The sequence below is a fragment of the Apis mellifera genome, linkage group LG2 (genome assembly GCF_003254395.2).
Source record: "Apis mellifera strain DH4 linkage group LG2, Amel_HAv3.1, whole genome shotgun sequence".
Taxonomy (NCBI): Eukaryota; Metazoa; Arthropoda; class Insecta; order Hymenoptera; family Apidae; genus Apis; species Apis mellifera.
Genome location: NC_037639.1, coordinates 13,310,448 through 13,328,677, shown reverse-complemented (window position 1 = coordinate 13,328,677; position 18,230 = coordinate 13,310,448). Strand labels below are relative to the sequence as shown.

At 24.5% G+C, this 18,230-nt stretch overlaps 4 protein-coding genes and 1 long non-coding RNA gene across 6 annotated transcripts; 2 read left to right on the top strand and 3 right to left on the bottom strand.

Moving 5' to 3' along the window:
* Positions 1 to 468: 468 nt before the first annotated feature.
* LOC409236 (ATP synthase subunit O, mitochondrial) lies at positions 469 to 1,767 on the top strand. The gene is made up of 4 exons (XM_392760.7): positions 469 to 614; positions 803 to 847; positions 1,013 to 1,123; positions 1,200 to 1,767. Exons 1-4 carry the CDS (start codon positions 594 to 596, stop codon positions 1,644 to 1,646), a joined length of 624 nt encoding a protein of 207 aa, XP_392760.2. The 5' UTR covers positions 469 to 593; the 3' UTR covers positions 1,647 to 1,767.
* A 342-nt stretch (positions 1,768 to 2,109) lies between these two features.
* On the bottom strand, positions 2,110 to 5,846 carry LOC551595 (WD repeat-containing protein CG11141). 2 transcript variants are annotated; one of them, XM_026438965.1, is made up of 8 exons: positions 5,709 to 5,846; positions 5,071 to 5,307; positions 4,713 to 5,000; positions 4,464 to 4,624; positions 3,931 to 4,370; positions 3,704 to 3,863; positions 2,795 to 3,609; positions 2,110 to 2,717 (listed from the first exon to the last, which is right to left on the bottom strand). In XM_026438965.1, the coding sequence occupies exons 2-8, from the start codon at positions 5,293 to 5,295 to the stop codon at positions 2,629 to 2,631; spliced, it is 2,178 nt and encodes a 725-aa protein (XP_026294750.1). In that variant the 5' UTR covers positions 5,296 to 5,307; positions 5,709 to 5,846; the 3' UTR covers positions 2,110 to 2,628. The 2 variants fall into 2 exon arrangements, with proteins under 2 accessions (XP_026294750.1, XP_026294749.1); XM_026438964.1 differs by having other exon boundaries at positions 5,595 to 5,823.
* Positions 5,847 to 6,945: 1,099 nt separating this feature from the next.
* On the bottom strand, positions 6,946 to 12,412 carry LOC725718 (cofilin/actin-depolymerizing factor homolog). Its single transcript, XM_006568998.2, has 3 exons — positions 11,975 to 12,412; positions 7,818 to 8,060; positions 6,946 to 7,735 (listed from the first exon to the last, which is right to left on the bottom strand). Exons 1-3 carry the CDS (start codon positions 11,975 to 11,977, stop codon positions 7,535 to 7,537), a joined length of 447 nt encoding a protein of 148 aa, XP_006569061.1. The 5' UTR covers positions 11,978 to 12,412; the 3' UTR covers positions 6,946 to 7,534.
* LOC107964096 lies at positions 8,560 to 9,399 on the top strand. Its single transcript, XR_001702262.2, has 2 exons — positions 8,560 to 9,100; positions 9,180 to 9,399. It is a non-coding gene; the product is annotated as an uncharacterized LOC107964096 (long non-coding RNA).
* Positions 12,413 to 14,890: 2,478 nt separating the features above from the next.
* LOC725696 (RNA polymerase-associated protein Rtf1) lies at positions 14,891 to 18,145 on the bottom strand. The gene is made up of 7 exons (XM_001121513.5): positions 17,909 to 18,145; positions 17,267 to 17,525; positions 16,753 to 17,157; positions 16,412 to 16,652; positions 15,606 to 16,332; positions 15,257 to 15,524; positions 14,891 to 15,138 (listed from the first exon to the last, which is right to left on the bottom strand). Exons 1-7 carry the CDS (start codon positions 17,987 to 17,989, stop codon positions 15,032 to 15,034), a joined length of 2,088 nt encoding a protein of 695 aa, XP_001121513.2. The 5' UTR covers positions 17,990 to 18,145; the 3' UTR covers positions 14,891 to 15,031.
* Between the last annotated feature and the right edge of the window lie 85 nt (positions 18,146 to 18,230).

Here is an 18,230-nt window from a genome sequence, read left to right as displayed (position 1 = left end):
AATCCTCTAATTAATACTTATAGATACATATATATAAATAAAAATAGAGAAAAATGAAAAATAAGAAAAATAAAACAATTATTTAATTTAATTTATTACTTACTTATTTAAAATATACACGTAAAAATATTGAGATCAATAAATTTAATTGTGTAAACATTTTTCGTCTATATATTTATCGAATTTTCATTTAAATTGGTTTACACTTTCTCAAAGTATAATAATATACTATTGCCCTCTTACAAGAAAATATATGGCGCGCATTTATAAAATGATGATCAAAACTTGAAGCATACATAAAAATAAATCTGAAATCATAATTAAAGTTAGGATTAATAATTCATTTGTAATTCATTAAAAATTCATTTAATAATTTGTAAATATAATAATAATAATGTACGTACAATTTCATATTAATTATTATAAATAAATTCTTAAAACTTACAAATTGCTCCCTCTAGAGATGTCGCTATTAAAATGAAAAATATATATACTTACACACTGTGAAATAGTCATGTTATATAATGGTGGACTTGTAGTATTTCATTTATCGTTTTCGGATTTTAATATCGTGCTTTTGGAAATAAATAACAATGTCTTTCAGTAAAATAATTGTAAGTAATATAACACATAATTTAATTATGAGTCTTAAAATTTAAGAAAAATATAAATGAATTAAATTATCGATAATAAAATAAACTGTACAATTCAATTATTGAATGAAAACATTGAGTTTAAAAAATATTATACATATCAAATTAATAAAAAAAAACTTATATTATATTATATTATTATTTATTAGGTCCGGTCATTTTTCAGTAGTACTGCTGCTCAACAATTGGTTAAGGTATTTTTTTAAAAAATTATAAAATTATGTAACTACAAAAGAAATATATGTATGTAAAAAATACATATTTAATAAATTATAATTATTTTTAGAGATTTTTTTTTAGAATATTTTGTTAATTTCATTTTTAATAATGAAAAATGCTATTTTATTGATTTTTTTTAGCCTCCGATTCAAGTATTTGGCATAGGAGGACGATATGCTACAGCACTTTATTCAGCAGGTTCAAAACAAAAAACATTAAATAATATTGAAAAAGATCTTCTTAAATTTCAAGTATGTATAATGAATATTATATTTAATTTCAATTAAAGTTATTAATAATATTATTAATAATATTTTTATTTGTTAGGATCTCATGAAGCAAGATCAAAAATTGAATGAATTTGTGAAAAATCCAGCAATAAAAAGAAAAGAGAAAGTAGAAGGACTTAAATCAATTGGAGGAAAAATTAGTCTGAAAAGTGAAACAATAAATTTATTAGCTTTATTAGCAGAAAATGGTCGACTTTCACAAATTAACAATGTAATTAATACATTTAAATTATTAATGGCTGCTACTAGAGGTGAAGTTCCTTGTGAAGTAGTAACTGCAAAACCTCTTGATGCTGAAATGACATCTAAGCTTCAAACAGCTTTGAAAGGATTTTTAAGTAAAGGTCAATCTATTATGCTTACTGCAAAAGTTGATCCTTCCATTATGGGAGGTATGATTATATCAATAGGTGATAAATATATAGATATGAGTGTTGCTAGTAAAATAAAAAAATATTCTGATATTATTGCTGAAACATTGTGATTACTTTTTATAACATTCAGTAAAATGAGCAAAGTTAAAGTACTCATATAGAATAATTTATGAACAATGTGTATGTCATTAAACAATAAATTATTCCATATCTATTTATTCCTATTAGAAAGGTTTGTTTTTTCTTATATTAAACCATAAATAAAAGCAATTTTTATATTTTTTTATAAATAAAAAATTTTTTTAATAAGATTACATAATAGAATACATAAGATTACATAAAATAATCATTATTTTTTGTTAATAAAACTTTGAATATCATTTGGAAAATATTTTTATTTTTAAATGTTAAGTACTTACAATGTTCATATATGCATTTGCAAATGAGTTTAAAAGATAACTCTTAAATATTATTACATTTTATAAAATAATATATAACATATCTGCAACAATTTCTATTAGCATTATGTTTGAATATGATCAATACATATATTGTCAAATAACACAATTAGTGATTTTATTGCCTTTTTAAAAATTTTTAAAATGGAATGTTGTAAATGACATTAATTATTGCACATAAAAATATATTCACATATTATTTTTCAATGTATAATAATATATACAAACGCGCACATACACAAAACAATAATAATAAATTATTTAAAAAATTGATTTTTTTGTTACAAATTCATTTATAATATTTTTAAAAAATTTTCATAAAATAAATAACAATACCCAATAAAATATGTATGTATCACTCAAATGTACATTTAATATTCATTTGAATATTTTCTAATTTTTTGCTTAAAATTAAAACAAAATAAATTACTCTAAAATAAGACTAGAAAATATATTATCTATTTAAAGTTTAAATTTTGTATATAAAAATGCACAGATATGATTATTTTTATTCTAATTATAAAACAAGTTAGATGTGAAAAAGTAAATCGAAAGTACATCTGCATAAAACAAAAAATTATGCATAAAAATTAAAGTAATATCTATAATAAATTAGTTTCTTTTCAATTGAATTCTACATTGCAACTGGAGGTACATCACTTTTAACTAAAACCCAATCTTCTTCCTCAAGTGTAGTTGATATTATAAACTCATTTGATACAACTAGAAATAAATGTTTTTCAAGAATAATTTTTTATTCTTGCTGCAGAATTAAATTTCTAATTCATGTTTATCCATACCTGTTGAATGTAACATTTTTCTTCCATCAACATAATTATTTTGTTGTAAAGGTTCATTTAATTTATCTTGTAGAAGTTTTTTTCTACATTCACCTAAATCTTCTAACTTTTTTAATTCAGTACGATAACTGACATCTTCATCTCCAGATTCAGTTTCTGTATGATCACTATGCTCATTATATTCATTTTGCACATTTTTTTCTTCTGTGATAGAATTATTGGAATGTATTTTACAATCTATATATGTAATTGTATCAATTGATTGAGATATATTAGAATTAGTAGTAGTAATTTGACTGCTGCTCATATACTTTGATAAATCAAAATCTAAAACATCAGCTAAAAGTTTTTCTTTATTTTCTACATCACGTTGAATTGATTCAAGATTTCTTTCAGTTTTTAATATGAACTCATCATCAACATTAAGTGTTAATAAAGAAGAATGTGTTGTCTTTGCATCGTTAGCATTTACTTTGTCTTTGAAAGTAGACAAATCACAATCAATATCAGATAAAGATGAACAATTTCCATTTCCATTTATTAATCTATTACGTGATTTTTTAATTTTTCTTTCTGGAGTAAATACAACATCTTCAAATTCTTGTTGACTAATTTTTTGGAATATTTGCCTTCTATCATTATGTTTTTCATTTTGTTCGCTTTTTCTTTTAGAAACATCATTATATTCTGTTATTCTATTACTGTCTGTTATTAATGAAGAATTTAAATTAATCGATATTGCTGGTATTTCAATAGCTTCTTCTGCATTTGTAACTGAAGTTATATCAGTACCAACAGTAACCATTGGTACAATTCTAAAAAATAATAATTTTAGATATATAATTTAAATATTATTTATTAATACAAAATAAATTCATTTTTTTTTTCTATTTAAATACTTTACTTTACCCCACAGATTGAATGATATTAGTTGGATTAATTTTGTGAAAAGGAATTGCAGGCACTATTGTGCTTTCCATTAATTTTGAGGTCAATTCTAATATACCATTTGTGACTGGTTTACTAATTTCAGCAAATGATGATAATGAATCTAATGTATCTTTTACTTCTAAAAAATAAAAATTAATTTTTAAAATTTTAATAACACATTAAAGAAATATTTAATAAAAATCTACCTGATGAAAATATATTAGTTTCAGGATAATATGCAATACGTATTATGTTTCTTTCTCCTTCCAATATAAATATTTCATCTTTAGTACAAGCAACATCAGTAACACGACGTAAGTCTGTGACAATAGATGTTATAGCAATAGTTTGTGGATTTACTACATATATAATATCATCACTATATGTAACTAATAAATCATCACAAAAAGGTAAAATAACACCGAATGTAGGTTCACCACGATTTTTTTTACAACTTTCTGGTGCTGGATTTAAAAGTTCTACTTCTGTATGTCCAGATCGAACAGCATCCTTAAAAATAAGTGTTTTTAGGACAGTTCCAGTTTTATCAGCTTGCCATAGACGTAATCCAGGTCTACTTGCATATATTATTAAATCTTGTACATAATTTTGTTTACAACCAAATACAGCACCTAATTTACCCAATCTAAAATATATATATTATTTATTTTTTCATTTGTAATAATAATAATAATAATTCATTAAATATTTTATATTAATTCAATCTTTTTTTACTAACGTTTTACGTTCTTTCTGACCAACTTGTGTTACCTTTCCATTCTCATTTCTATTTACCAATATTGTACGTAATGTTGTAGAAACTAGTAATAAACCTTGTTGATAACTTAATTGTACTACTGTATATTTTTCATTTAACAATTCTGATGATTTTGATAAATGCTACAAAATATATTTATAAGAAGAAGATATAAAAAATAATAAACAAAATTATATTATTTCATTTCATTGTATTAGATGTATTACATACCATATAAAAATCAATTTCAGTAAGTACAACTAAACCATCTTGATCTCCACTAAATAATTTCATTCCATTCTTAGACCATTCAACTGTTGTTACAGCACTATTATGTAAACCACTTATGCTATATCTTTCTACCTGTTTCTTTTGTTTTGGTTTCAAACTATCTGGTAATGAATCTGGAGGATTTTTAGGTATTTGAAATACAGTTACCACTCCATGTTCATTACCAGCAGCAACCATATAATCTACAGTTGATATTACTTGGATACATGTAATTTTTGAATTAACATTCTATAAAAACAAAAATGTCTTAAATATAAAATCATTAATTAATTAAGAATAGATATATTATGTATATTACCTCACATCGAAGTCTTTGTAAATCTTGCTTTTCTCTATCAAACCAATATACTAATCCATAATTAGTTCCAATAGCTATAAATTCAGGCACTGCATCAATACAAGTAAAGTTAATATTATGTGTAAAAAGTCCAGTTTGAATTTTAGCAGGTATTTGTTGAAGAAGCAGAGCAAGAGGTGCCCATTCTCGTAAAGTTCCACCATCTTCACACATAGGTGTTGTCATTGTAAATATATGCTATATTTATATAAAATTATATTTAATTTATATTATTAAACAAGTATTTAATAAATTGAATTATAAGTAATATAGATAATTTTTTATTAATTAAGAATAAAAAACTAATGAAATTATATAAATAACTATACATAATCTATAATCTTTTTCATATAAAATTATATTATATGCATAATTATTATTAATCATAAACTACATATACTATTTTATTAGTATTATGAAAGTGATATATACATAAAATTAGTATTATATTATCATAATAAATATGTTATATGACATCAATTTACCTTCTTACAAAATTAATATAATTGCAGAAAATGTTACAGTAATTAAATCATATTTCTTTTATCGTATTATATATAACAATGATATTTTACCAAACATTTTAACAGTCCACTTACTATTTCATATTTCGGCAATTTATGTCAAAATTAGTGCACGCCTTTAGATACCATAAACCACGTCACATCTATAGAACAGACACGATGATAAAATTTATATTTTCTAGATTTATTTTAATAATTGATATTAGTTAAATATGAAATTAATTGATTTAATAAATTTTTAATTCTAATATATTTATACAATATTATAATTAATAATATTGATATTTTAAATACTATCAAATATTAAATTAATATCTTAGAAATAAAAATTTAATAATATTTAGTATATATATATATATATATATATATACACATATATATATATGTCAGAATTTTTTGATAATTATCTTTTTCTGCATATGAATCAAATCTCAATTTTATATATATCTATATAAACAAAAATCTATATTTTTATGGAAAACTATAATATAATTATAAATGTAATACTGTTTTTTTATCAAAAACATACTACCAATGCACTGCATTCAGGATGTAAATAAAATATTATAAAATATACTATATCTAGTATATTTATATAATATAACAAAAATAAAATGAGGAAAAATATAAAATATAATTTTTTATTAAATTATTAATTATTAATTATTAAATTACAATAATTTTTTTGTATAATAAAAGAAAAAAACAAAGGTTTAAAAAATAATATTTCAAAATTCAATTTGAATAAGTATTATATATATAATATTATTGTTGTAATAATTCAAGACTGAAAAATAAATTTCTATATAGAAAAATTATAAAACAATAGTATTTATATTTTAATTAAGACTATTAGGAACTAACATATTTTATAAAGTTGTTATATGCATATTTATTTACTATATTAATATACAAAAAAGATATATTTCACGATTCCATATTCCGACATCGAATTTCAAAACTAGTAGATAAAGAAATCGATAATATTCAAATTTATTTTTATACAATCAATAAATGTCAAAGTTAGAAATATATGTTTTTTTTTATAAATAACATAGATACAGAAAAAAAAATATATCAACCGAGATTTATTAATACCATTAAATCATATAATATAAAGATTAAAAATCTCAATAATTTAACAAAAAAAATAATGAATTTAATTATAAGAATTTAAAAAATTTTAATGATTGTAATAATGTTATTTATATATTAAATAATCCGAAAAATATAAAAATATTAATAATGATAATTATAAAAATAATTTGAGAAATTTTTTATATTTAAATTCAATATAAAGAATTATAGAAAATAATAGAAAAGCAAATTTTATTTCATATATAAAACGATTAATTCACTTATCATACAAACGATATTACTAATTACCTTTTCTTTTACAACAAACCAAACAATTGAATTTCACACAACATCAGGAAAATATGGGACTTACTAACGGGATTTCACGAGAAGTCATTATGAAATGAATTTAATTTAAACATTATACAGCCGATGACAAAAATGTAATGCTTTCATTCTTGCTGCCTGACTGGTTGTAAATTGTTATTCTTTTACAAGTATCTTATAATTATAATAATAGTATAATATTAATATTATATCAGACAGATTCACACAACGTTCGCAGTATGAAAAGTGTTTTTTTCTTTATATATTTTTTGTTCCTTTTATGTTCCTTTCTGCTAATGTTTACGCTCCCCAATGACTAATACATGTAGCACAAATACTTAGTAATCGTTTTCGTTTAAACGTGAAAAATGTGTAAAAACGTGAACGTTCGATGCAACGACGGTACAGAGCATTATTTTGGGGAAGGGAATTTGCGTACTGTTTTTCACTTGATTTCTCTCAATAATATTAATAATTTTGGATTTGCTTAAATACTCCTAATTCCTGTCAGTGGCTCGGAGCTTCTCTTCAACAGCTTCTTCAGAAGCCTCTGATAGGTCTGTTGCCTGTATATATTTTTGCACACCAACTAAGGACTTTTTCAAAGCATCAAAAGAACTAGAGTACAACATCTTCTTCTTAACTTTAGCCGTGTCAGGACACCACGACATCAAAAACAATTTTTGTTTCTTGGAAGCCTGAAAAAATAATAAGTCTAAATAAATAACCATTTTAACATTTATCAATATTTAATGTTTCAAATAATATTAAAAATACTACCTCAGAAGTTCCTTGACATTGATGAGTGTATTCAAAATCGAAAAGGCCATAGCGACATTCTCCGCTACCACCTTTTTGCAAATCTTCAAGGAAGGCATCATATGCTGCATCACGAGGTCCAATGACTTCAACATCAATTTGTTTTTCATCTTTAATATAAAAGATTACATATCGATGTTTTTTGTCTTTTTTAATCTCTTCGTACGTTGTCTTACAAACGTCAGCCACTGTTACTCCAGATGCCTAAACAAACAAGCAGGCACCTATTAATAATATTTATTAACTTTATAACATTTAATTATTATTTCTTTATTAATAATTTTTTTTTAAATTATAACAAATAATTTTCAATAAATGAAAATTTATCGAAGTTACATGCAATCATTGATATCATAAAGACGAATCAAATGTAATAATGAGTCACAAGGTTGCATAAGAGTCTGATAAAAAAATTGTTTATAAAACTCAATCGTACTCGTTGAAATTGATAGCGGTGACAAGAAACTTGTAACTCTTTATATAGTTTATGATACGTATCCTTATTACATGTATAACAATATGAAATGTTATTAGAATTTTAAATCTTGTTAGATTATTTTATTTAAAATAATTAAAAAATTCAATAATAATTTGAATACCATATAATTGAAAATTAATTATAAGCATTCGATTGAAATTGCATTCGCTGTTCGTTTCGTTGATTGTATATTATCAGTAATTTACTTTTCAACAACTTCCCTACCTATCTCTACAATACCATTCTTTTAGATAAGTAACTTTTTCTTTTAGCATCGTGTGAACGTAGATTACGAGCGTCGGACATCTTTCTGCATTACCATATATGACTAAATGTTTGACTAATGATGAGATCGTGCCAGTATCGGTACTATCAGTACTATGCGCGTCATGTTAGTCTGGCCGTTTAAGCTTATTTCGCGGGCAAACGTAGGGGACGTACCGAAATAAAGTCTTCCCACGCACGAATTCGATGCTAAAAGAGATCCGACGTCCATTTCTAAAGTTATCCCTTGCTCTCGGCACGTGCCACACGATACGGAGGTCTGTCTGACTGCCTGTTTCTTCCACTCTGTGGAAATTTGTGAAATACGACCATGACATGACACCCGGATAGATTCTGGCGAAGGCAAAAGAATAGAAGAAGGCAAAAGAATGAAGAAAGGAAAAAGGGAGGGAGAAAAAGAGGAAAGAGGAATGGAAAGAAAAAGAGAAAGGAAGGGAGATAGCGATACTGATGGGCGGCATGCACAGAGTAAAAGTTCGAAGTAGAATAGTTATTTTTGAAAGAACTTTTGGATAAACCTTTTTAATTCGAAAATCTATTCAAATTGTGAAAAATTTTAGGTTATCTTGCGATGAATGTAAAGAATCGTGACAAAACAAGCAGGTTCACGACTATAAACAAGAAATTGCAAGATCGCTAAAATTAGTCGAGTAAAACGTAATTCGATATTTGAAGATAAAACAGATACTTTGCCAGACCACGTATACAATTCCTATGTATTTGTTTAAACTTAGTTATTTATTAAAATAAATAATCTTAATTATTTATGATTAATAACGATTTAACTTAAAATTATTCAACTAAATTTATTTTATATTTATATCACAATATCACAATATATTTCAACTAAATTTATTTCATATTATTATTTATAACATATGAATTTTATATATTAAATCGATACGGTTTTTACATATGAAAATGACCATAATTGGTGGACTAAAACATAAACAAAAAATATTATTTAAAGATAATATTTGTAAAATTAAATCGTTTTTCTTAATTGATGATCGTTTGAATTTTTAAATAAATAATTAAAGCTTTTATTTATTTGGTATAATGAACGTAAGGATCTATTGGGGTGTAAAAGGGTCTAACGAAAAGTATAACATGGTTGGAGGATAGCCAGTGGATGGAGGATGCAATTCCTCGGTCGATATTCTGGCACGACAGGGGATGCCGGTTAGGGCCAGACTTGGCTCCCTCTAGGGCGTTGTTGTAAACGTCTCTTGTGTGTGGCACAAGGTCAAACGGAAGATGATTCACCGATGAGGAGCGACATAGTCGGTTGTTTAACTGTCGATTATACAGTTCGTTTACATATGCGATATTTATATTATTTTATATTATATTATTTTAGTACAAAAATATTAAAAGTCAGTAAATATTTAACTTTTATTAAAGAAAAATACCATTTGAAAATATATAAAATTTCGATAAGAATTATATAGTTGTTTTCAATTTTTTATTGTACTATCTTCAATAATATATTTAATAATTTCAATTTTTAATTATAATTTTTTTCATTTCTAATAATAAGTATTTTTTTCATAAAAGATTTTACATAAAAAAAAATAAAATGAAAAATTAAAATTTTTAATCAATATTAATTGTTTTAATTGTTGATAAGAAAGAGAAAATGTTAGATTATTATGAATTAAAAAATAATAAAGAAAATTAATTCTCGCATTGCTGAAGATAACGTATTCATCACGTTTAACGAAGGCGTCAGTGAACTGAGAGTCACTGGCCTGCAAGAACCGACCTCCTTACAGGCTCATTGAATTTTTCCCTCTCTACCATACTCTTGTAGTTCACTGTCATCCTCAAAGCAAAAGAGAGGGGGAGGGTTAGTTTCGCAAGGAAACTCAACTCTTCATTACCAAGGATACAGCGTCTATTGGTAGCTAGCATAAATATTTAAAATGTATTCAGAGAACGGTAGTTACTACTACTTGTGCTAGTTTCACATGGTTAATTCTCTGTCGCCAATTTGCCGGAAACGAAATACGACTACTTAATGAATTCTTCCGGAACTTCGATAAATACATCGTTCACAAAACAAATCATTCTACAAACATGAATTCTTAATTAGTAAAAAAAAAAAGCTTATGAAAATTATGATTCATTAATTATGTCTTTTAAATAATTAAATAATTTTTATCAATAGAATATGATCACAATTAATAAATAGCACTTTAGATAATACAAAAATATGAAATTTGATAATATAAATAATTTATTTTTAAATTGCACACTGCATTTTTCATTTATATGTATATTCCTACAAATGTAAAATTTTTATTACATATAAAAATTCAAGAAAGTTTTTTTTTGTAAATTTATAGTAATTATCAAAAAAAAAAAAAATAAATAAATAAAATGTAATAAAATAGGAATTTAAAAAATTAAATACAAAATAAAACTGATCGATAATAGAGTTCAATATTTCGACATCGTATGAAGATTAGTATGAAATTTAAATCTGGCATAACCTATATTCGTTATATAAATTTTTGGCAATTATAATGAAAATTTGAGAAATGTTTGAACTCAGAATAAAATTATACCATAATAACAATATTTAAATGAATTTCATAGCATTCAATGAAATCAATGTCAAATAATAAATCAACATAGTATATAGGAAACAAAGAGAAGATCCTTATTTGCACAACATTATTAAAATTTATACATGAAATTTTATTTTCATATGATTATTCTAATATTTGTGAAGAAATTAGAATAATATAATTTTAACAATTTATTAAATTAAAACATGTATATAGAAAAAAATAAGAAGACTAACCGTCAAAAATCTTAGATTAGCGGGAAAACATCTTTCTACTGGAGAAACAAGTTTCTTCTTTCCTTCTAATTAAATACAACTGAAAAAGAATTCACCGAAACCATTACTATGCGACGATGTATTACAATATAATTGCAACTTTTTACTTATCAACGATATATAATTTTTTCTCGATATCGATCACAGTTGCTCTTTGAGTCTGACTGTTGTATCACGAAACTGGAAATGAATCATCCGTTTCCTGGAAACAAGGAATCGCGAATGGCACGTAAAAATGCACCTACATCAGAAGTTTTAATTTTGTTTGTTCATTATTAAAACTATGAAAATTAATAACACAGATGATTTCAAACAAGTATAATATAAATGATATCAGTTGATTGGTGTAGCCAAAAGAAGAAAGTCGTTCTCGCGGCGTATTGCCGGGACAGAAATGGCGACCGGCGCGTCTGCTTCGGCCATAACCACAAAGTAAGCTTTGTATCAGTTTCTAAAGGATCATTGACATTTTTTGAGATATAGATACATGCACAGTATAATATTTACCATTTCGTGATGTAGTAGCCGGTGAGAAGAATCACGTAAACAAGCACTTTAACCTACACTTTCACGAGAGCCTTGGTCTGGTGGAACTGGATAGGCGCAGTGTCCAGTCGCGGGGGTCGCGGCTCACGAACGAACGGGAAGGGAGTCTCCTCTCTTAGCTAGCTTTCTGCGAATCCTGTATCCCTACGCCTGCGCGCGCGCACTCTTATTAACTTTGTCTTGATTGGTTGATCATTGACTAACAAAAATTCATAATTGATTATACGAATACTTTCTTTAGAAAAATTCACTAACAAATTGTATATTTTGAATACTGTCTTCTTTTTTATTGCAAATCAACGAATTAAATACATGCAAGCCTAAATTTTATTTTGTAACCGGTAGAATTATTTTAATGCGCAAGCGTTGTGTGATGCGGTCATGCCGGTATTTATACAATATTTAATCTCGTTTAGAATACGATTTTTTCTTAAGTTATCTTGGAAATAAGATTAATCAATCAATTTCTTAATATCATAAAACACTTGTACAAGTCATTGAAAGAGCAATGATATATAATTTGTAGAAATTAATCATCGATGTAATCTGCCGGTCATACCAACCAATCATAGTAAAGGACGTGGGGAAATTACCTTATATGGGCAGCGGCATGCAAGCGACCGCATACAGCCGTCGCGCGTCGTTCTGTGCGCATGCTGCATGCTTTGCGTGCGCACAACGCGCAATATAGTTGACATTTTCAAAAATATTCCGACCTTTACTAACACAATATTAAATTGAGGGTAATTTTCAGTAATTTTATCTTAAATACTAAATTATTGATATAATGAATTTTTTTATTAAATGTTATTAAATTAAAAAAATTATATTTTTTTTAAATTAAATAGCTTTAATTTCATATAGATGCTTCAAGTAATTTGTACGATAGATAGATATACGTATATTAATGTGACATTGTTTATATTTAAGAAATAACATTATGATTATTTGAAGCACAAAAACTCATAATTTGTATTTCCATAAATATATTATTCTTAAATACTATATTTTAATATGCCAAATATAATTAAATATAATATTTTTATATATTAAATCTGTATAAAATATTTGGTTGAAGAAATATGAAATATAAGTATATATTTGTATGTTTATATATATATATATTATTGTAATACTGTTGCCAATCATACAGCTTCAAAGCATATGCGATACATTTAAAGATTTATTTTTAATACAATTAGTCTTAGATTATTGCTCTAATTTATAATAATATATAAATAAAATAATGAATTATGCTACATAAGCACAAATTAAAAACTAAAAAATACTAAAGCAATTTATATCAAATATTAAAATATAATTAATTCATAATACATGCTAAAAATTATTAATCACATCAAAATGTAATTTATTATTAGTTTATTTTTTAATGTAATGATTTTTAGTATAAAAACTGAGTATTATAAATATTCATCTCATAGATTCTAGAATATTTTTTGCAAAGCATAATAAATTTAAATTTTTTTAAAGAATTGTTTCCATTTGATAGATAATTTAAGTAAATTCTTATTTCTTACAAATAAATATATGAATTTTTCTAAAATTTTTTAATAGTGTCTAGGTACATATATGTACAATTTGGCGAATTTGTGGATAGAAGCAAACATGTTTTGTTTTAACAACAGAGTAATGATTCTAATTAATATTTTATATATATGTTGTTTATCAGTTTACATAATTATTTGTGATTTTGATAAATTATATTAATAATTTTTTGATATCTTGGATAAATAAAATTATATACTAAAATTATAATATATTTCAAAACAAAAATATTTATTTATTCTATAAAGATAATTTTTTTTTAATTAATCTGTTTTTTAAATATTTTGTATTTATAAAAAAATGCATTTTTTTTAAATAAAATATGAAGTTTTTATTTATTCAAGATATCTAATTTAAAATTATATATATTAAAAAGTGATATCATGGAAAATGCAAAAAAAAAAAGAAAAAAAAGAAAAAAAAAATATAATTATTTTTAGATACTAATAAAAATCATATTATTATATTATAGTTGTTAAATATCTATCAAACTTGACAGATTAAAGTTAACAATAATTGGATTAACTAGACATAAGAAAAGTATATATCTAAAAATATGTTTTTATCATTATTTAGTACAGAAATATATATATGTATATATATATATATAAGAATTTTGCGTTTAAATTATTTGAACTGTTTGGAGAATATTTACAAATTTTTATAGTAAAACATATTATTCAAGCATCTGTAGCCAAATTATATTGGCAGTATTTTGCAGTTGTAATATTATAACACTGCAAGGAATAAAAAAATATTTATACGTATTCATAATGTTCTTATGTAAATCAATTAATTATAAACTTAATTATTAAAAGCATATTTTCATCCAGTTCAAATATATGTAATTTTTAATATTTTTTACTATAAGGTGGCCGCTTATTAATATTTATTTTAATGTATAAAACACAGAAGAAATGTCACATTATAATATACACAAATCATGATTAATATATTTGTGATCCATGCTGATTTTTGTAATTAAAATTATCTATTAAAGATTTATATTAAGAAATTAATTATATATAATTCTAAATGTAGACTTTATTTTTTCTTTTAAATAAAAAAGTAGAACTTTTGTTAAAAGGTAGAAAAAATTGTACCATTGAATGAAAAAAACAAATGCAGTTATAAAGTTCTTAAATAACTCAAATTGTAATACTTTTCTTTTAAGTACCCCTTAATAATGTTCTTTAAAAAACAAATATGTTCTAATGAACATTAAATTGTATTCTATCATAAAGAATACAATTAGTAAATAGAATTATATGGTAGGAACCACCTATCTATCCTTTCTAAAAGAAGGAGTCATTATTTATAACAAAAAATAATATTATATATGAGAACTATACATAAGCTTTTTCAGTCAACTGTTACAAGACTTCGTCTTCTTTTTTAGAATTAATCAGATCATCAAAGACTGATTTTTTTACTTTTAAAACTAATAAAAAGTTAGATTAGTCCTCGTTTTTTCTTATAATCTTCTAAATTCAAAGATCGTCGAGGTCCAGTATCCTTGATATTACTAATAGGTTTCGGTAATACACTAACAGGATTATCTAAAAAAGAGTAAAATAAATATTATGTATATTTTTTAATATATTTTATATTAAAAAAAAAAAAACATTTATAGGATAAATATAATAATAGAATAAATATATTTTTTACATGACTTACTTGGAATTGGTACTTCTAAATCTATTGTAATATCAAAGTCATGAGCATTAAATAAATCTTCAGTACTTTGTTTTTTCTTTGTTTCTTGACCATTTTCTTTTTCATTACATACTGTTACTGTCTCAGTTTGTTGAGGACTTACTTTATCATTTACTAGAGCAGTAGATGATACTTCTTCATCTTCTGGTTTAAAAACCATTCGTGGTTTTGTACTTCGTCTGGTAAATGGATCATCTACTTTTTTACCTTTATTAGCTTTAAACTCTTCCTATTATATGAATAATATACAATATATATAGATTAACATTTTAATAATTTTATATTTTAAAGTAAATATTTTATAACTTACCATGATTGCTTTTTCTGCTTCTTCAACATTCTTTTTTCGATTTCGATCATTAATATATGATATACTAGATATTGTTGCAGTACGCATTTTATCAAGTTCGGAAGCACGTTCTTCAAGTTCACTTAATTCTTGATTAAGTCGACTGGCAGTTTCATCATCTCCTCTACAATTAGCTGCATCTCTTTCACGCATAAGTTGTGCTTTTTTCATTGCATAATTATATGGTGTTTGTTTAAATCTTTCTTTTTCTCGTACTATTTTTTCTATATCTTCTTCCTTAAATTCGTATACTAAAGCTTCTTTAATATCTTTTAATTTTTGTTCAACTTCTTCAAAAGTAGGCATTGATATTCCTTGTAAAGCACAAGTTTCTTTCCATTTAAAAAACTCAGATTCGGTAAATTCTTGATTCGATACAAATTCTAATCTAAATACACGTTCTTGGGCGCCATGTCTTAGTTTTAATCCTTTATTCGTTCTTGTACCACCAAGTTGATATATTTTTCCTGTTTCACAAACACCACTAATTTCAGCTACTCTGTATACAGGTTTACCATTATTGTTTCCAATGCCAATTCTAACAAAACAACCTTGCACCACTCTATCAAAGAAAGGTAAATGTACAAATCTTTCCATTTTATGACGAGATAATCTAATTTTATTAAGATCTTCCTTGGTACTGACATATATTGGTTTTTTTGGTTTCGCTTTATTACTGGTAATAGATCTGCAAAATCATTTGATTATTAATATCATTTAACTGATGCTTTTAATAAAAAAAAGAAAAAGAAAGAAAAAAAACTAACTTTTTATCAGTGTCAGAATCAGTATCCCTACTATCACTTGAAGATGATCTACGTTGAGATGATGGTTTAGTAATGTCTTCTTCTTCACCACTATCTGATGAGCCACTATCATCAGAATAAATATCAGATGCTTTAAGTTTTGTTTTATTTGCTCCTCCTTTATGATCATCTTCTAATTCTTCTTCTTCAATATCCTTTGATTGTTGTTGCTGTTGTTCTATCCTTTGTTTTTCTTTTTCCTCTAATTAAAGAAAAATAAATAAAATATATTTAATCATAATAATTTCTAGTTAACTTATTTTTTATATATTTATTCTTTAATTATTTATTTAATATTTTACCTCTTTCCTTCTTCTCTTCTCGTCTTGCTTTTAAAAGAGACATTGCATGAAACTTTTTATCTTGTTTTTCCTCTATAGTTTTTTTGCGATCTTTACTCCGTTCTTTAGGATCTGGTGCTCTATCAACTTTCTTTTCTTCTGTACCTTTCTCTTTCTTTCTTGATTCTTTTTGTTTTTTTAATTCTTGTTTTTTAGCCATTCTCAATTTTTTTTCAATCTCAAATCTTGTTTTCATAATTTCACGTTGTTCAATACGTTTAAAAATTTCTTGTTCACGTTCTTTTTCTGTCATTTGAGCAAGTCTTGCTTGATCCTCAGCATCTCCCATTAATTTATCATCATAGCCATCATTAAATTCTTCCTGGCTAGAATCAGAAACACTAGCATCCGAGTCTGAAACTTCGCCTAAAAACAAAAAATTATTAATTCTATAATATCATAGAATTATAAAATATATCTTAATTATATTTTAACATACAAAAAATTTATCTTAATGTTTGTTTTAAATAATTACCTTCTTCTGGTTCTGAGACTTTTTCAGGTTCTTTTTCACTAGCACTTTCTTCGCTACTAGACTTTGTCATTTTTCGTTTATTTCTTTTAGTTGGTACTTTCTTTTTCTTATTTTTGCCAGCTTTTGTACCCCAATCATCATCTGAATCTGATGTATCTGAATCATGTTTATTATCTTTTTTAATATTACTGGTTTCTTCATTAGATTGAGAATCATCTTGAGCTTTTCCTTTTTTCTTTTTGGCAAGTGAGAGTAAGTCCTAAATCAAACATACATAAATTTAAAATTAAAATTCAATTGTTTTATATAAAATGGATAAATTTATTAAATGTATAAATGAAAAATATATATAAACTAATATATATAAAAATATTTTTTCTTTTAATTATAAGTAATGAATTATTACAAATTAAAAGCTAAATATTTGAATGCCTAAATCTAAACATATATCAGTAGGTTATGTAAAATAAATTTTATATATATATTTCTTTATAATATATTTTAAAGATTCAAAAATAATATGAAACAAGTAATATTATTATTAAAATTGGTTTGTTTAATTTTCATTGTATAAGAAATGGAATAAAAGCATAAAATGAAAGATATGCAATTAAGATTTTTATGTAAGGTTATATCATTTACATTATCCAAATCCGAGCCACTTTCCGATGCACTGCCACTACTATCAGAATCTATAAGAGCGTGATTCTTTCTCTTTGGCATTATTACTAAAATAAGCAAATGGAGATCGTGAAAATTGCACGCCCTCCTAACAAGGGTAAATTTAACGTCATGCAAGATATAATAAACTAGGAAGACCGCGTAGAACCAAAAACGTTAAACATCAACGTCGATACAGAAGCGTATATCACGCCATTCGTTCCACAGCAATCTAGTTTTATAATCAAAATTATAATATTATATTATATATTATACAATTATTATTTATTTATATAAAAATAAA